This window comes from Daphnia carinata, chromosome 4 (assembly GCF_022539665.2).
Source record: "Daphnia carinata strain CSIRO-1 chromosome 4, CSIRO_AGI_Dcar_HiC_V3, whole genome shotgun sequence".
In the NCBI taxonomy this organism is placed as follows: Eukaryota; Metazoa; Arthropoda; class Branchiopoda; order Diplostraca; family Daphniidae; genus Daphnia; species Daphnia carinata.
In genome coordinates, this window is record NC_081334.1 from 256399 (window position 1) to 275095 (window position 18697).

At 42.6% G+C, this 18697-nt stretch overlaps 2 protein-coding genes and 1 pseudogene across 2 annotated transcripts; all 3 read left to right on the forward strand.

Moving 5' to 3' along the window:
* LOC130695352 (neuroglian-like) lies at window positions 1–1343 on the forward strand. Its single transcript, XM_057518474.2, has 3 exons — window positions 1–44; window positions 608–1015; window positions 1307–1343. Exons 1-3 carry the CDS (start codon window positions 1–3, stop codon window positions 1341–1343), a joined length of 489 nt encoding a protein of 162 aa, XP_057374457.2.
* Window positions 1344–4235: 2892 nt separating this feature from the next.
* On the forward strand, window positions 4236–5176 carry LOC130695350 (neuroglian-like). The gene is made up of 2 exons (XM_057518473.2): window positions 4236–4441; window positions 5020–5176. The coding sequence occupies exons 1-2, from the start codon at window positions 4287–4289 to the stop codon at window positions 5174–5176; spliced, it is 312 nt and encodes a 103-aa protein (XP_057374456.1). The 5' UTR covers window positions 4236–4286.
* Window positions 5177–14395: 9219 nt separating this feature from the next.
* On the forward strand, window positions 14396–18637 carry LOC130695349 (trafficking protein particle complex subunit 10-like; annotated as a pseudogene).
* The last annotated feature ends 60 nt before the right edge of the window (window positions 18638–18697 follow it).

Consider the following 18697-nt stretch of genomic DNA (forward strand, 5'->3'; position numbering starts at 1 on the left):
ATGGAGATCATCTACCATATTCTCTATGACTCTGGTCAAAGCCGGTGTGTAAGCGATTTAGCGCAAGAAAAAAAAGTGCTTTGGTTAGAAGGGGCTTCGTAAAACCATTGGCTTAAGCCAACTGTTTGGCTCAATGCGAGAGCCAAACGGTTGGCTAGGAGACGGAGACCAAGTTGGTTAAAACAGTAAACTACGACCGAACAAAAACAGAATTCTCAGTTGGATCGTGTATACTGCTGTTTTCTTTAAGATAATTAAACCAAAACACTTTCCCGGAATTTTCCAAAGTTTTCTGGTGCCCTAAATACTTTTCTTAGATATTAATTCTCTTTAACAGATTATCAATTCAAAACAGATTTCAAATCAATAGAACGGATTTTCCAGGGGATGTCCTAATGGCGTTTATTAATAATTAGATTCATAAACGTACGGGACATAAGGAACGATGGGCGTTAAGGAAAAAACAAGAATAACATTGTGGACAGCACGTGAAAAAGCATTTCAAACATTGCCTACCTCCTGTCCAAAAACAAGATCACCTCATGAATTCTAATTACTTAGACGTTGCCTCATGAAAACATTGTGTCACAATTAACTGTGGTCGAAGTAATGATTCATTTTCTCTTGAGGCCGGAGGTGGCGGCTCGCCTGCCCCCGAAATCAAGTGGATCCACAATGGCAAACCGATCGAAGAGACGGCCGTAAACCTGCGCCGCAAAGTTTTTCCCAATCGCATCGTCATCGAGCGGCTGCTGAAGGGCGAAACACGGCAACTACGATGCAAAGCCACCAACAGCATCGGCTACGTCTACGAGGATGTCTACTTGAACGTGTTGGCGTTGGCGCCCGTCATCGAAAACGCACCGGACGACACGGCCACCGTCGACGGATCGGCCGTCAATCTGACGTGCGAAGTCTTTGGCTTGCCCAAACCGCGCGTCAAATGGATCCGCGACGGGTTGGAATTGACGTGCGGCCGCTATCGCGTTATGGACAGCGGTGATCTGGAAATTAGGTATACCGCCTTTTGTTTTGGTTTTTAAAGATAAGTTTACGTCCTATCGTGGCGCTTTTTTTGAACGGAAGAAAACGATATTCAAATTGTATTGTGAGGCCAGCTACTTTTGACGTCCTCTTCCCCCCTCTTCTTTTCCAACCGCATTTTTCGCTTCCGGTCTAAACAGCTGGGCTATTGTTTAAGAAATGGTCCAATAATTCGGGCGTGTTGCGTATCAATCTGCACGTTTTTCTCACTCTGCATCGTATACTTTATTAATAGAATTTATTTTTCATATTCTTTTCTTAGGGATGTGACCTTTACAGACGCTGGTGTACACTGTTAGTTTTAGTTAGCGGTTTTCGTACGGAAAAATAGTCTGAAACCGGCGGACACGGGACGCATGATTTTACCGACGAAAGCCGACGGTACTTTTCTGAAAACGAAAATCGTCGGGTTTTTTCAAACGATTTTCGGTAAGTTGCTTTTACGAAAATCGTTATAAAATACAACCGAAATTGACCCATATAATAATTTTTATTTGCACTTAAAAATGCACCCATAACCTCAATGGATGTAAAATAAAAAAGAATAGAGAATTGTTGTGGAAACAACCAGGTTTATTATCCGATAACATTCAGCAAGAAATCGATCACCAAAATAACAACAACCCATTTTAATGTGCCAGTATCAGGTGCAATAGTATGTTCGGCAATGGCAAGCCCTAGAACTCCCGTTACTGCTTGTAGATGTAAATGATTTAACCGCTTCTTCGATTTTAGTTTGTTGTCGACAGATATACCAAAGCACCTTGGTAGACTAAATGTTTTTCTGACTATTTGTCGATGAATTTTTGAAGCAAATTCAAGACCTGAAACTATAATAACTTAATATTCAATATGATTTATGATAAAGTATAATACTTACTTGATTGTTGTTTGGCTTGTACTTGCCTTGGAACCACTTCAATAACACCCTGTTTACTAGTTCCACCTAACAAAGACTCTGCTTGTTGGAAATTGACGTCTTCCTCTGCGATCACTAGACCTGGCTGTAATCTTTCATTGATGTGTGTTCCTTGTGTAAGGTGACTCACTTCATATGCTTTTACAATAATAAAATATAAGAAGGAACGCATAGCAAATATAAAATTTGTCTATCGTTGAAAATACCTGCACATGACCCTAGAAAATTGGAATCACTTTCTATCAGAGATGTTGTAGCACGAACAGTGAAAGTGGTGTTCTCACTTATTGTCAATTGTTCTTCTGCACCCTCTCGTGCCCTTGTGTTCCTCTTAGTGGAAGCTGTTCTAAGAAAAATGTTCAATGTCATGCCATTTGACAATAACTAAAATTAACTTACAAATATCTAGATGTAAATCCTGGTAGATTACTCTTGAACAGCTAGGCTTTGTCATGCATTGCAATGTGCACATATTTTTTACTGGTGAGTGGTCACCCAAAGTCACCCATCGACCTGGGAATTTCTCACTTTGCTTTTTAAAGACGAAGTCTGCACACTGGGACACATGACTAAATCTGCTTGATTTAGCTTTGAAATACGTCAAATCACTTGTAGATCAAAAGTGGACGAAGTACTGATGAATTCCAATTGGTATTCTTCTTTCCCATCGAATTCGACTATAATGGTTTTAGTAACCTCTTCCATATTCTTAAGGAAACAAAACAAAATATAAGAGAACCCTTAAAAAACAAAAAAAGAACAGAATAATGGAAAAGAAACAGGTATTTTCAGACAAACATAAATGTTACTTACCAAATTACGCACTATATCGTTTTTCCATGAGCTATACAATAAAAACAACTCCTGTCCCGTTTAAAGAAGATGAAACCATCTCCCAGTGCTGCCAATGTTTAGAGAACTATTAAACTGTTTTCGATTGCCAATTATTATAACGGGTTGTGAGCTGCCTTCAAAGATCATTAGGATATGAAATTGATTGTTTAATTTAACTTATACCAAACTTGTATTTCCTATAAATGTAAGAATTATTGAACATCCAATTTCAGACGTGTAAATTGCTAAGACAATGGGAGGGCGGGGGGGATTAGCTGACGATACTATTTCATTGTTCAGAGTGAAAAAAAGAGATATATTTTGAAAACAAATCCGTAACTGTAACATTTCAGTTGTTGTATGCCTTTTATTACTATTAATAGGCACTAAATATTTATCGATTTTGATCAATAAGTACAAAATATATGATTCTACCAGAAAATATCAGCATTAAAAAATACCGTTTGTTTAAAAAAAAAATTGTTTGAAGTTCTTGACCTTTTGCTAAGTTTATTTAGGAAACTTTACTTTATCATTTTCCAGGAGGATTTTAGAATGATATGGCCCTTTACGTTGTCAAAATAGTCAAGTAAAACAAATGTTAAAAAAATTTTAAGCTTTCACTTCGATAAAGGATGCTGTTTAGTCTTCTTTGCCAATGTATGACTGTAGGGTTATAATGCGGAAATCGGTTACAAATGCCGTATTTCACACAAAAAAACCGACGAAAACCATTAACCAAATGCTCCTTTGCGGAAATCACTCGCGGTAACGTTTTTCGTTGGTTTTTAACGAACGAAAAGCGTTAACCAGAGACTACCTTTGCGAAAATCGCAAACACCGCTCGATAGTAGTTGCCCCTAACCGACGAAAGGCGTAAACCGAAATTAACAGTGGTATATTCGTGTCACGCAACCAACACATTCGGGTCAGCCAATGCCAATGGAACTCTGATCGTGAAAGGTTAATTAGCTGCCCATTTCATGATTTTCTTCCATTGAGGGGAAACGAAAAATCTCACGTCTAAAATTCGCTGCATTTATTTATTAAGAGCGCACCGTCATCAGAGATGAACCTGAAGACTATGAAGTGGCTGCCGGGCAGACGGCCACTTTCCGATGTAACGCGTAGCCGACTCGTCGCTGAACATGACGATCGAGTGACTCCACGCCGACCAGTTGATCGATTTTGAGCAAGAGCCACGCTTCGTCCAGTTGCAGGACTCGTCGCTGATCATCACGAAGACGACAGAGTTTTGGTATCCGGCAGTCGATGGCCACCGGGATCTCACTTTTTTGTCCAGTTCAGATGCAAGGGCAAGACCATCTACATTAAAAGCGAAGATGAGTTTGACGAAAATTTCATCATTTTACGCGACCTGGAACCCAATCAACTATACGAAATTTGCGCTTAATTTATTTTCAAATGTTCAGATGGACCTTATATACAATGATCATCCGCCGTAGCCTTTACCGCATGGTTTATCGGCATGATGCTGGCCCTTGCATTGTTGCTCTTGGTCTTGGTCCTCGTCTGCATCATTAAGCGAAACAGAGGTGGAAAATTTGGCGCCCATGAGAGGAAGGCCACTCACGGACGCAAGGACTTCAACGAAGATGCTGGATTCCATGAATACTCTCAACCGTACGTTAGCGCAGCATATGATTTCTAACGCAGTTTCGAGTTCGTGATATACTGTTACGTTTCTGTCTAGTAATTGTCTTTATTATTTAGAAAATAAATCTTTAAACAGATATTTCTAGTTTACATAACTTTAGTAACAAATGGCGAGTCTAATCGGACGTCTTTACCAACGTCCTACTCTATCAACCTTGGCTTCCAGTACCACGAACAGGTACAACCAAGAAACAATACCCAGATCGTCCGTACCAACGACATAAATACCCGGACGATCTGTACAATAACACAACACAACATGATTCACCAGACCGTCCGTACCAACCACATAAATACCCGGACGGTCTGTACGGTAAAGTAATACAACACAATAACTAAGAATAGAAATACCGTCTTAACCATTTAGTCTAGGAGCTTCTTCGATACACCTATCTTTTCCCCGTACAGCCAATGAACTAGCTGTTCCACTCTTCTACTCGATAAACGTCTCTCTGCCTACACAGATACGAAAGCTAGACGTTTGAATCGTTGAAAAATCGACGATTCCGTAAAAATCTGAATATTTGTTTTGCTTTCACGTGTAGAGTCGATAGCAGTCGGGCGCCCAGCAAAGCGTCTTTGAGCAGCGGTGCCAAAATGCCACCCAAGAGCGAAGATAATGAATCCATGGACGATTACGGAGAAGGAGAAGCCGGTAAAAGCTTTTATTCTATTTCGTTTAATGTAATTTCTATAGCTTAAAAATCGATGTGCAAGGTCTGCTGTCCTTTACCAAAAGCATGATCTACACAAGAACATTTATTTGAATCTATCAAAACACTGGAATCGATAACATAAGCAAAAAGGCGTGGCTCGTTTGCATTTGACAGCTTTCGTTTTCCAACCTGCACGTTGGAGCTGTTATTTTTTTCGTGTTTTTTTTTTCTTTTCAGCATTTCTTTTTTTGCCATTGAGTTTACCTGATTACTATTTTTTCCTTTTATTTTTTTATTGGTTTTTTTATGTTGTATCGCCACTCTTGATTTAAAAAAAATAGCGAATAAATAAAAAATTAGAAACTGCTTCTTCTTTCAACGTAGCCGACTGTATAGTTCTGTTATGTTGCCAGGTTATGACACCCAAAGATTATTTATCCGACTTTCTCGATGTTGTCATTACTATTTGGGGTTGTGAAATGCTTTTCTTTAAATTTAGTTAATGATTTTTCTTTGTGATTGGCAGGCTTGTGATTGCAGCTATTTTTATATGAAACCCTCTTTCCCCTTATTCCTTGGAAATGAATTTGAATAAAAGCTCGACATGCATGTTTTAACAATAACCTCCTTTTTTTTCCTTCTTCGAGGCCGATATTGTCATTCATTTGGTTTCTGACAGCTTTGCTATTGCTTCTGCCTCTAACCGAATGATACACACACTGTCCCAGTTAAATTTTGTGTTTCCGAATTAAATCTTTCAACGAGGGTAGCAAACTTGCAAGGCAAAAAGAGACTCTTCGGAGACCCTCCTCATTTTCCTACTGGCACCTATGTAATTCCGAAGTCTTCGCCCAATCCAACCTAGGTGCCCCTGTTAGCGGTTGTGTACTCCTGAAGTCTTCGTTCTCCGATCAGCGGGTATGTAACTCTGAAGTAGAGGTTTGCCTGATCTATAGCTCGAAAGCTGCAGGTAGACAAGCTCCCATCAGGGTATGGATGGGTGCACACCATTATTGATACTATCTCTAATGGTGACCTCTATAGAGCAAGGTCGGCATCGCAGAGTCTCTTTGTTATACTTACCTTTCCTTCGACCTTCCCACTACTAGGTTGGGGTACTCAACCCTTTTAACCTGTGAATTTCACCGAAAATTTCGCTGTTGACGTATGTCGCTTCTCTAAGTAGGTTCTCTTAACTTAATTTTTGCATTAGCTGGTAAACCAATAAATGGAATAATGAACCTTGTACTTCCCATCAAGATCTACAACAGCAATCGATTAGTTTCTAATTCTAAACAAAACTAGAGTAAAAAGAGCTAACAAAATGACAGAGTAAATATGCTACGCCTGGAAACCACAAATAGGGGCTTGATATGATTGGTTACCACGCCCCATTGATCGAATTCTGCGCGCCAGACTTTTCTTATTCGTCCTGTGCTTGTTTACCACATATCATTTTATTATATTTATTCTTATTTTCACAATTCCAATTTTATGTTAAGAAAAAAATCAAAATTAATGTATGGTATGTTATCTTTTTCATTTCCTTGAATTTCGATCCTTTTTCTAATGTTTTACAATATTTTCTTAGAATGGCACTTCGCTACATTATTAACGATAAATTACTTGGCAACGCAGAAATTAAGTTCTAGCAGACGAATGGGCAGTTTCTTTCTTCCTCCTCGTTTTCCTTTATTTCACAACTATTTTAATATATCAAGATCAGGACGCATATGTTTATTTGGTTGTGGTAGTTATTTAGGTTTTTCGTTCGAAGCATTTCTAGACATCCACTCTTGTTCTACGTAGAAAGCTATCTTAAAACGATTTAATAACAATAAGTGCGATGGTGTTTAGTTAGGTATGTTACGGATGTAGCCGGCGCTGGACCCCAAAAGCCGGGACAGCGAGACAGGTAGACGCGTAAACGGTAGGATAGATGGGTAATTCCAAAGCTCAGGCAAGACAAAGTGTTTTAAGGGTTTTAAGGGTAACACTTTCACAAGTTCAACACAATTGCACACAAGTTCACGAAGGGAAGCCAGCGATAACGCGAAGCTCCTTCTTTCAACCACACAGTAGACGGCGAGGTCCCAGACTGCCCTGCGTGACTGCGAGCAGACGACCCGTCGCCTACTTACCGGTTGGCCATCTATTGAGGGGGGATGGAATCAGGGCAGTAGATGGGGGTATATGGCAGGACACTGTTATGAGGTATGAAACTGTAACAGATAGTTGGATAAGTGGACGTTAAAACGCCTATACGATGATTTCTTCCGTTGCGCGGGCAGATCTTCGACTAGGTAGGTTGTTTGTGATAGTTTCCGCACCACCTGGAACGGCCCCACAAATTTAGGAAGAAATTTTTTTGTGGAATTTTTCTTTCTAGGCTTCCGTCGAACTAGGACAAGGTCCCCATGGAGAAGCTCGGGTTCCGGCTTTCGAACTCGATCTGTTCTTTTCTTACTTTTCTGCTGCTTTTCCATAATGCGTAAACGAGCTGACGACCTCAATTCCGAAACGCGTGACAAAGAAGTGGTACGTGGTTCTTCTTCGTTCTTTGGCCAAGGAAAGAGATTTTCTATGGCCAGGACTGGTGGACGACCATTCACTAACTCAAACGGCGTTACCTCGGTTGTGGCTTGGCGGGCAGTATTAATAGCATACATTGCGGCTGCTAAATGTAAGTCCCAGTCTGTATGTTCAGCGTTGACGAAGGCGCATAATGCAAGGGTTAGTGTACGGTTAACTCGTTCAACTAGTCCGTTGGTCTCCGGATGCTCTGCAGTGGCCAAAATGTGTTTTATATTCCAGCGTGTTACCCATTCGGCAAACATCTGAGACGTAAAGGCTGATCCCTGGTCGCTAATAATACGTTGTGGTGTATCGTGGCGAAAGATAATGTTCGTCTCGAGGAACGACGTAACAAATTTTGTCGACGTGTCAGGAACAGCAGCCACCTCGACCCACTTCGACAAATTGTCTATGGAGACAATTACATGACGATGGCCAGAAGCAGTAACCTTAAACGGGCCCAAGTGATCAATTCCGATAAGCTGGAACGAAGAAGATGGTGGTTCGATGGGCCGACCAACCACCTGACCAATTGCGTGTTTGTGTGTTTGGCAGAAAGAACATGATTGTACAAATATTTTTACACTTCTACCCAGCCGTGGCCACCAAAATCGACTTTTAATTTCAAAAAGAGTTCTCTCCATACCCTGATGTCCAGATGGAGGAGAATCGTGACATGCTTCTAAGATTTTTCTACGAAGGATAGAGGGAATAACAAGTAGCAACTTCCTACCAGAGTGTTTGTTTTTTTTATACAGAATTTTACTACGGATGACAAAATCTTGGGATATTTTACAGGGCGTAAGGGTGTCTAAGGCTACGAAAATTTTTCTCAGCTGGCCGTCTTGCTGTTGCAAGAGGGCGAACTCTTTTGATGCGTAACCCACTTCGGGTTCCTTTACAGTGTAACGAAGCCATGAGAAAATACAATCTTTGAATTATATTGTGTCTGTTTGTTGTTCTTGTCAATATAATTATATGTTACGTTCACTGCCCTTCTTTTGATAAACTACGTCTTATAAATGTCCTACTTCAAGTGTTGATGCCCTTTCGCCGAAATCTATTTTTATATTATATTTGACATCCTGCTTGTTGCTGATTGGATGTGCTAGATGCGTAAGACATCGCGCCATGCATTTCCATGAATACGAAATGCGTGTGCGACATTCCGCATCCGGAGTCATTTGACGGAAATGCTGTTTCCCTCATTCTTGTGGAAGTATAAAAGAATGCCCTTTTGTTCCCAAAAGTCAGTCCACTTCAGTGTTTCAGTTATCTTCAGTTCTCTTCAATTCTCTTCAGTTCTCTCCTGTTTTGATTCCAGTTCCAGTTCTAGTTTTTCATTCTTAGTGCTACAAGTGCTGTTTAATTTTAAAGACTAGTGAGTTCAATTTTATATCTTATTCAATAATTATTGTGAGCGCTCCTCATCGCTTCCTGTGCGACCGGCAGCCTTATTATCCTATTTTTTCGTATAACATTTATCATCTCTATTTTATCTTCGCGACGGCAGTGACGGTAAGATTAAACTCGCATAACTCCATTTTATATTCCCGTTTCCCATTTATATCGTATAATTGTATATTCTTTTGTTATCCTTTGGCCTATTAGAATAAAATATATTCGACATTGTGGTAACGCCTTCCGAGTTTATTTTCTTATCACAATTTGTCTTAAATAACGTAAAGTCATTCTTTCAATCACTAAAAGAATGCTTTACAACAGTGACTGCTAGACAATCATCTGGCAGGAAATCAATGCCGTTGGCAGGGTTCCTGGACAGGGTGTCCGCAACAACATTATCCGTACCTTTCACGTGCTCTATCGTGAAGATAAACTCTTGCAAATCAAGCACCCACCTAGCAAACTTCCCCTTTAAGTCCCTTTTTCCCATCATCCACTTGACGGCTGAACTGTCCGTCTTAACGAAAAAATGTCTCCCATAAACATACGTACGCAACTTCTTGAGTGCCCACATCACCGCCAAGCATTCCAACTCATTGGTGTGATACCGTGTTTCGGTGTTCGACAGCCTTCTGCTGATGAAAGTCACAGGTCGATGTCCTTCACCAACATCTTGCGTCAACACTGCTTCAAGACCAGTTTGGCTTGCGTCGGTCTGAATAGTAACTTCCGGAGCGTCATTGAAATGAGCCAGAACAGGAGCAGTCGTAAGACGCGGTACAATACTGCTCTTTGCGCCTTCGTGACGTTCCGTCCATCGCCAAACAGCATTCTTTTTGAGGAGAGCGTGCAAAGGGTGAGCCAATGACGCAAAATCAGGGACAAAACGCCGATAGTACGACGCTAGTCCAAGAAAACCTCGTTGTGATTTTAAATTTGTAATAGGCATGGAAGTCAAAGTGCGCATTTTCTCTCCTTCCGGGAGAATACCTTCCGCATCAATTACGTGTCCCAGATGGGATACCTTGGTGGCGCCGAAAACGCATTTGTCAATGTTCAGAATCAAATTTGCTCGCTCTAGAGCTGTTAACACCAACTCTGGGCGTGCCAATGCTCGTCAAAAGATCGACCAAAAACCAAGATGTTATCTAAATAAACTAGGCACATATGCCACTTCAACCCAGCCAAAACTCTGTCCATTAAACGTTGAAACGTCGCCGGGGCATTGCTCAACCCGAACGATAGACGTGTAAACTGACAAAGGCCGTCTGGAGTGACAAACACTGTCTTCTCCCGGTCTTCCAACGCCACATGCACCTGCCAATATCCGCTGGCCAAATCCAAGCAAGAAAAAAATTGCCCAACTGCTAATCTGTCCAAAACATCGTCGATGCGAGGTAACGGATAAACATCACGTTTCGTTACCGCATTTAGACGTCTAAAATCAATACAAAAACGATAGTCACCAGATTTTGCTTTACGAACTAAAACGACAGGCGAACTCCACGGGCTAAAAGATTCTTCGACAACACCGTCCTCTAACATTTCTTCAACCTTTTCCGCAATAATCTGACGTTCGAACGCTGATACCCTATATGCTGCAGACTTCACCGGACCAGCATTCCCCGTGTCAATATGATGCTCAACTTCAGTGGTTTGCCCAATTTCCCTTTTTGATTTCGGAAAGCATTTTCGTCGACGTTCAAGCATACCCATAAGTTTTTCACGTTGACCAGAGTCTAGTCCCTCCCCAATATTAACTTGAGTGATGAATTTGGCTTCATCACGTACTGGAAGAACGGTGGCACAAATTTCAGAATCCCCGTCTGTCAAAATAGACAACACGGTGTCATCGTTCAGTTCAACAGTACAAAAGAAATGCCGTCGCCTCAGTCTCAACTCCGCAGGGGAATAATTCACAAGGGGTATCTCCGTCAGTCCTCTATTTACGGTCACGACACTGGCTGGTATCACCCACTCCTTTCCCGGCTTCGAACAACAATTAAACTTGACGAAAGCCGTACCAGAGACATCTGACGACAATCTTCCCTTCACAAAGACTAGCGAGTTTGGGGGAACCACCTGGTGTCCATCTGCCTTAACTGGCATCCATCCACGTCGTTTCGAAGGCGATTCCTCCGCAAAAGACTCGATCAGACCGTTGCTTACGTCAAAATCTTCTTCATTACTCCCTTCTTCCTCCAAAAATGTTTCCTCCCTGCTGCTTTCCTCGTTAATTATATGCACCTCTTCCGCCCATCGCACTCTCTTTTCCTCCTTCGTCAACACTTCCTTTTCCCTCTTTCCTTCGCCCCCTTCGATTTCCCTGTACCCTTTATTTAAATTTCCCTCAATTAACCCTATTTCCTCCTTTTTTACATCCTTTTCTTCTACATTACTTTCCTCCACTATTTTACATCCCTCCCTAATTTCCTGCGCCTCCGATTTCTTAATTTCCTCTTCACGTTACCCTTCCCCGACTAATTCAATTCTCCCTCCCCTTACTACAATGTTGGTTTTACTATTTACAATCCAGTCGACACCCAAGATTAACGCAAATGGAGCGGTCCTTAGTACGGTGACTGACTTGAGTTTGACAAAATTGTGCTTCCACTTAACGTTCAACGGTAGGGCTCCCTCTACACGCACAAGCTTGTTGTCGACGCCTCTCAATTTAGTTTTCGTGGAATTCCGATGAAGGTCCATAAATTTCCGCACGACGCTTAGCCGTACCGCACTAATGCTGGCGCCCGAGTCGACGAGTGCCGTGACTTCCCCAACTTTTTCTACCCAGACCTTGATAAGAGGCAAGGCTGGGCGACTTTCAGTGACAAAAAATCCCTTCAAGGGCGCCATTGCCCTCGACGCACTACCCCGTCGTTTTTTGCCGGACAATCTCTGGCGATATGCCCGTGTCGATTGCACGAATAGCACAATCTTTGTACTGGACCTCTTGGTGCAATCCCTCCATTACCCATCCGCGGAGCACTAGGTCCGGGATTAACGTTGAGTCGTGACAGTGACGATGAAATTTGGTTGACCAAGCGGTCAATTCTGCAAATTTTGGAAGAGTGCGGCCAAATCTGGCGTCGATGGAGCAACATTTGTCGGAAGCGCTGTAAAAACAGGCTCCGTCGTCAACATTGGGGCGGGTACGTTTGGTAACGGGGGAGTTACACCAAGTTGCTCTAGGTCCCGGAGTCGTGCTAGGGAAGCCGTGAAGTCTGCCGGTACCGGTGACGTTAGAGCTGCGACGTAGATGGGGTTTGCGAGACCTCGTAACAACAACTTGATGACATCCGCCTCAGGTCGCTTGACAGCCGACGCTTGTCCAACGCGTACTCAAGACACGATTCTCCCGACTTTTGCGTTCTTGCTTCCACAAGCGAGCTCCACTCTAAAAACCAGAGTGTACGGGCGAAATTGGTCACCAACGCGACCGACCAAAGCGCCCAGGTAGCATAAAGATGGCCCGTCTGTACGTGCCATTGGGAGGCGGTACCCTCAAGGCGGGTCACAGCCACTAGGAGACGGTTCTCCGCGGTCCAGCCTTATAAACCGGCTACCCTCTCGACATGGTCTATGAAGCCCTGCACTTCCTCACCTACAGCACCCGAAAAGCGCGGTATCGAACCGACAGCAATTGTCGACGGGCGGGCATTTGGCACAGCTGGTATCGCGGCAGCAAGGGCTTGGATAGCCTCGTTGTTTTGTTGTTATTGTGCGTGGATGATGCCGACGAGTTGGGCAACTTGATCTTGCCTCGCCGCACCATCAGCCGCTGCGACTTCCGCAAACCGATTAAGAGCCACAATTAGCTCTGCATTGTCTGCCATGTTTATCGGTGTTGGCTCTGCTCCCGTGAGAACAAATTCGGACTTCTGACACCTCGTTTTCGTTATAGGCGGACGCGGTACTGGGCGGACGATACGAGCTCTTGCGGACGGATCACGAGCAGTTCCTCTCGGGGTCCGAAGATAGTACTCGGGTTCGAAACCGTAAAAGGGGTCTGTAATGTCGGAATCCAAATCCGACATGCAGAACCACCGTAAGCGAGATTTAATAAAAAACGAAAAGAGTAGGGACTAAATGCCACAAAAATCAAAGTAAAAAAAAACTCCAAACTCCTAGAGAAAACAAAACACCAAAACCCAAAACAAAACCAAGTGCAAACAAAAAGCACTTTTCGCAATGGGTCTCACTTCAAGACCAAAAAAATCGTCAACCCACCAAAAAAGATGTTGAGCGAAAAAAAAATTGCGAGCAAAGCTCAGCAAAACAGAAAGAAAAAAAGAAAATGTCACAAAAAAGGTACCTTCTGTACATGAGAGGAACACACAAAAAAAAACGATGCCGACAAGACCGATATGGTCGCTCACAACAACAAAAAAATAGACGAAAAGAGCGAGAGAAAAAAAAAACATGTCTCTCGACAAAAACGTGTAGGCCGTCCCCAAAAGGGAAAGAAGAAAAAAAAAGACGGAACGCCCAACACAAAGCGGGGCGGGCAAAAGGTACGCCGAAAAAAAAAGAAATACAATTCTAACTACACACAGTCAGAAAAATCATGCACTGGAATTGTTTATTTAAAAGCCCGTGGCTATAGGTAACAGGGGTTGAAATATTTAACTGTGCCGTTCCTCCACGCTTCAACAAAGACGTCGCGGCGGGATGGGATCCACTCCCCTTCGGCGTCGGTAAGGACAATTTACAATGGCGGCGACCAAGTACGCGAAAATTTTCTTCTCACGTGGGCGGCATACGGGTCCGATGTGGGCGACTTTGTAAAAGTCGTTCGATGGCCTACTAAGATCCCTCTTCTGACATCAATTGTTACGGATGTAGCCGGCGCTGGACCCCAAAAGCCGGGACAGCGAGACAGGTAGACGCGTAAACGGTAGGATAGATGGGTAATTCCAAAGCTCAGGCAAGATGAAGTGTATTAATAAGGGTAACACTTTCACAAGTTCAACACAATTACACACAAGTTCACGAAGGGAAGCCAGCGATAACGCGAAGCTCCTTCTTTCAACCACACAGTAGACGGCGAGGTTCCAGACTGCCCTGCGTGACTGCGAGCAGACGACCCGTCGCCTACTTACCGGTTGGCCATCTATTGAGGGGGGATGGAATCAGGGCAGTAGATGGGGGTATATGGCAGGACACTGTTATGAGGTATGAAACTGTAACAGATAGTTGGATAGGTGAGAGAAAGGTATACTATGATAAATTATCATTCGTGATCGTTGTATAAATTAATTAATTTTAATTTGTTGACACAATAGATGAAATTAATTTCTGCAACAGCCACCGTATGGTGTCCTAGAGTGTGCTTCTAGAAGTTTTGCTGACGTGTCATGTGCATCATGTCTTCTAAAACACAACCTGTTATTACTTGTAGGTCAACTTCTACTTAACTCTTGCATATCCAAAATTATGTGAATTTAAATATTAAAAAGATTCTGGAGATACCCAACTCTTCAGTACATTGGAATCTGCAGTGGCACAAGGCTTACCTCAAGAAACAGTAGAATGGAAAAGATCTTACAGGGATCCACCAAGAGCAGTCACTTTAAGTGCCTCTTTTGAGCCCTTTAAGAATGACAATGATGGATTCAAAGAACAGTCAAAAGGTTTTAAAAAACTATTAGGAGCTGAGGTTCTTCGTACATATTGGGTTGGATGTCCAGTAAGTACGAAACAAGGGCACTGTAAATTCTTTTGACTACTCACTTTTTGCCTCATCTTACAGGATGTTGATACTTACAAAGCCAATGTTTGAGAAAGCATTCAAACTTGGTTCATTCCGATAAAAAAAGTGGAATATTCAGACTGGCTCATAATCCTTGTAGAGAACTCTGATTCTAAGAAAAGTAAACAAATTCTTTCTCGAACAACAGTGCTAGACAAAGTTAAAAACGACTTTGGAGGGAAAACAACAGAAAGGTAGTTGGTAACGTAGTATTTGGCGTTACATTCGTTTATTTCGATATTTTTTATTCAGGTGTATGTAGCGGTCATAGATCCAGTTAAGGGGGAAACAAAGTCATCGGAATCTTGGCAAACGTTTGTTTTCGTCTCAGGCAAGCCCTAATGGCAGCCAGCGTTTAGTCGGACGCTAACCAAGTTTGAAGAAACAGTGCGTACTCAACGGGAACGTTGCAATGAATTGAACTGGAATTTCTGTAACTATTTCTTGTTGCAGGTATGACAGATAAGCTCAGGAAATAACTGTCTTGTACTCAAATAATATTTTTTTTTACCAGTAATTAGGAAGAGCCTGCATTTACATTTGAAATGTTGGGGTTATACGACGAAGCATTAGTGCAGTATGATGAACTGGACGCTCTGTTCACGCAGTTTGTTCTAAACTCTGCTGTTGGTGGTTAGTTTTTGTGATTTAAATTAGGCTTTGCCAAGTCTTAACGCTTGTTCTTAACGGCCTCTATAGATGCTCCGGGCTGGCTTTTGGCCTTTCAAGCAACTCCCAACAACTGGTCCGGCGTACGCCTGAATCCGAAAACTACTTTCAATATGAATTACGTCAAAAGATCCAAAACCACACAATTTTGGTTATCGACTTTTGCAATTATCTGTTTGCCAGACAGTCTGCTCTGTTGCTTATTTCATCTAAACCAGCCGAGGTACTTCATCTTCGTTTTGCTTGAATTCTACCACATCTAACATTGGTTAATGTTTCAGGTTGCTCGGCGGTGTTTGTCATATGTGCAGAGCTATATGTACGAACTGAAATTACTCAATGTCAGCACGGTCGATGGTGTGATCCCAACATGAATTCTGCTAACTTGCCTCCAGGTTTTATCGACTTGCCAATCTCACGCTGGAGCAACTAGCAAGCAGTCCATGGAGTCGTTTACACTTTTTTGGAACTTGGCGAAAGATAAGCTTTACGAACTGGGACGCAAATGTGGTCTACTTCCAGGTGCTTCTGTGGGTAGCGCCGAGTTGTCATTGCGTCGTCGGGCATCACGGATTATGGAGATGAATCGGCTGTCTGCCCCACGCCTGTCGATAAGTATAACGAGGCTCTTTCCTCTAGCCAAGCATTTACAAGGCACTATTTGGTAAACATTTTTTATATAGGATAATCCATAAAAGCCTAAATGAATTACAGGAACTGAGTGAACTGGCAATGAGAATTTTTAAGCATTTTGGTCGGTTGCGTTCTGCACGCTTGATTGGCCGAGATCTGTCCCGTTTTTACCTGCAACTTGGTCAGCCTCAAAAATGAGCTTGCTGAAAAGTCTTTCAGAAAATCGGCGATAAAGTCAGGTAATTATTAATCTATAGGCGGTGTTAAGTGGCTACGGTATAATTATTCTGCCAAATCTCACAGATTCATTGAAGCTTCTTCTAATATCGCAGCCTACCCAGCATTGAATGCTGAAACTCGTATGAAGTATTTCAACTACTTACTTCAATCAGCTCTAGGTATTAGTTGTTTTTCAGCATGCGTTGTTTCCATTAGCTATAAATTTTCATTTTTTTTCATAGATGAGTTCCGGTCCATCAATTGCTCTTCCATGATGGATTTGGTCGATATACGTATACAGTTCGATACAAGCCTGAAGGAACCTTGCTCGGTTTTGTGCGGAAGTGGAAGGGGTTAACCATTTCCCTGGCCCTGTAAAATGCAATGAAACAACCGTAACAGTCAAAGCGGTTAAGAATGCAAATGACGACAGCAAGTAATCAAAAGCTGCTGGGAAAAGATCTGTGGCGGAAAAATCACTTGACGCAAAGGGGATCGAAAAGCTAGGTGTTTCTGCTTTAACCACAAAGGCAAACACTTCGTCATCGGATTTTATTCCGATTAAGGAACAACTTCATCTTAAGCAAGATGGCAGTCTAAGTTCGGTTGCACTTGTATGTCCAAGTGCCCAATAGCTCCTAGGGTAAAGTATTTTTTATGTATTTTTTTTTTAATCGGTTCTCGTACTCGGAAGCCTAACTCGATCAATTTCTAGACGTAAGGTGAGTCATGGGCTTCTACCAACCGACCTTTCAGTCATCAAAGAAGAATATACGCACAAACTGAGTGTTCAGAATGTCAATATTGTGCCTGGTGTCAACCGATTGACCCTGCAAATGAAGGTGACATAGAGCCCAAACAGTTGGCATTGGGACATATACGTATGCTTTAATAGGCTGATCACGCTAGCACCTATGTTCTTAGTCAATTTTTGGCTAGGAGTCAACGGGTAGAGTTCATTCAGAACGTGAGTTGCCCTAAAATCAGTATTACCGTCGTTGAGGTGATGCCATCGGTCACGGTCATCAGAACCCCGGATGATCTTCTTGCCGGAACCGATCAAGAGGTTGAACTAGTTGTTCGCACAGGCAGCACGGCATTCCAAAACGTATTTCAGCATTACCCAATACTGTTTTTTAAACTCATAATTCTAAATTGTGCATTCAGGAGAAAATTCTTCGATTGTGTTCTACAAGGGGGCTGATGATCAACTTGCCCAAAACTGATAGTCTTTTCCAGCGCGAACTTGATCTTGTTTTGCCTCCGATGGCCGCTTTTGAAACGGTTTCGTATCCGTTAAAGATTAGGACAGACATGAGTTTCACCGCATCAAAAGATACAACTTTTGTCGAACACAAGGTACCTCAAATTGTTAATTAGTGTTTCTAATTCGATGGCTAATTGGACGTCTTTGATTATTTAGCTGTCCGTGCATTGTCAATGGCTTTCGAAAATTCCGCCTCTATTGGACTTACCATTGAACGTATACGTTCCTTTTACCGTTCAGTACAAACTTCACACTGCCTACACGAAAAAGTTTGTCCATACCCCGTACGCTGCCCCAGCGTACTATACTGAGGCCCCCATGTATTACAAGACGGAGGGTCCACAATACTACACTACAAAGGCCCTTGGATACACCACAACCTATGCTGCAACACGCCACAATGCAGAAATCCCGAAGTACGCCGCCACCGCTTACGCCGCTCCTTCTTCTTACACTGAAGCCTACTCACACTACAAAGGCTCCCGAGTACTACACAACAACGTATGCTGCACCAAGTTATTACACTGAAGCTCCAGCATACTACACAACAACCTATGCCACTCCTAGCTACTACACCGTAGTATTAGACAACCACTTACGCAGCTCCAGCTTACTACGCTGAGGCCCCCACGTATTACGAGGTTGAGGCCACACAATACTACACTACGAAGACTCCCGAATACTACACCACAACGTATGCTGCACCAAGTTATTACACTGAAGCTCCGATATACTACCGAACAACCTATGCCACTCCTAGCTACTACGCCGAGGCACAGAAGTACTACTCAGTTCCAAGCTACTACCAGCCTGAAGCCTCCAAATACAACACCACAAAAGCGCCAGCGTACTACGCTACCACATACGGCGCTCCCAGTCACTCCACCACCACATTCGCTGCTCCTAGTTACTACACCGAGGCTCCAGCTTGTTACACAACAACGTATGCAACTCGCAGCTATTACACTGAACCACCAAAGTATTATTAATGGTGAAAATTGCGTCGTCCATCAAGTTCGATATGGGAGAATTAGATCTTGTTTTATTTT

What these genes read in the sequence shown, in the direction of transcription:
- LOC130695352 (XM_057518474.2), top strand. Translation starts at nt 1, where the DNA reads ATGGAGATCATCTACCATATTCTCTATGACTCTGGTCAAAGCCG. An exon ending in TATGACTCTGGTCAAAGCCG is followed by an intron (nt 45 to 607) that starts GTGTGTAAGCGA and finishes CTGTGGTCGAAG; the next exon opens with TAATGATTCATTTTCTCTTG. An exon ending in AGCGGTGATCTGGAAATTAG is followed by an intron (nt 1,016 to 1,306) that starts GTATACCGCCTT and finishes TTCTTTTCTTAG; the next exon opens with GGATGTGACCTTTACAGACG.
- LOC130695350 (XM_057518473.2), top strand. Translation starts at nt 4,287, where the DNA reads ATGATGCTGGCCCTTGCATTGTTGCTCTTGGTCTTGGTCCTCGTCTGC. An exon ending in TTCCATGAATACTCTCAACC is followed by an intron (nt 4,442 to 5,019) that starts GTACGTTAGCGC and finishes TTTCACGTGTAG; the next exon opens with AGTCGATAGCAGTCGGGCGC.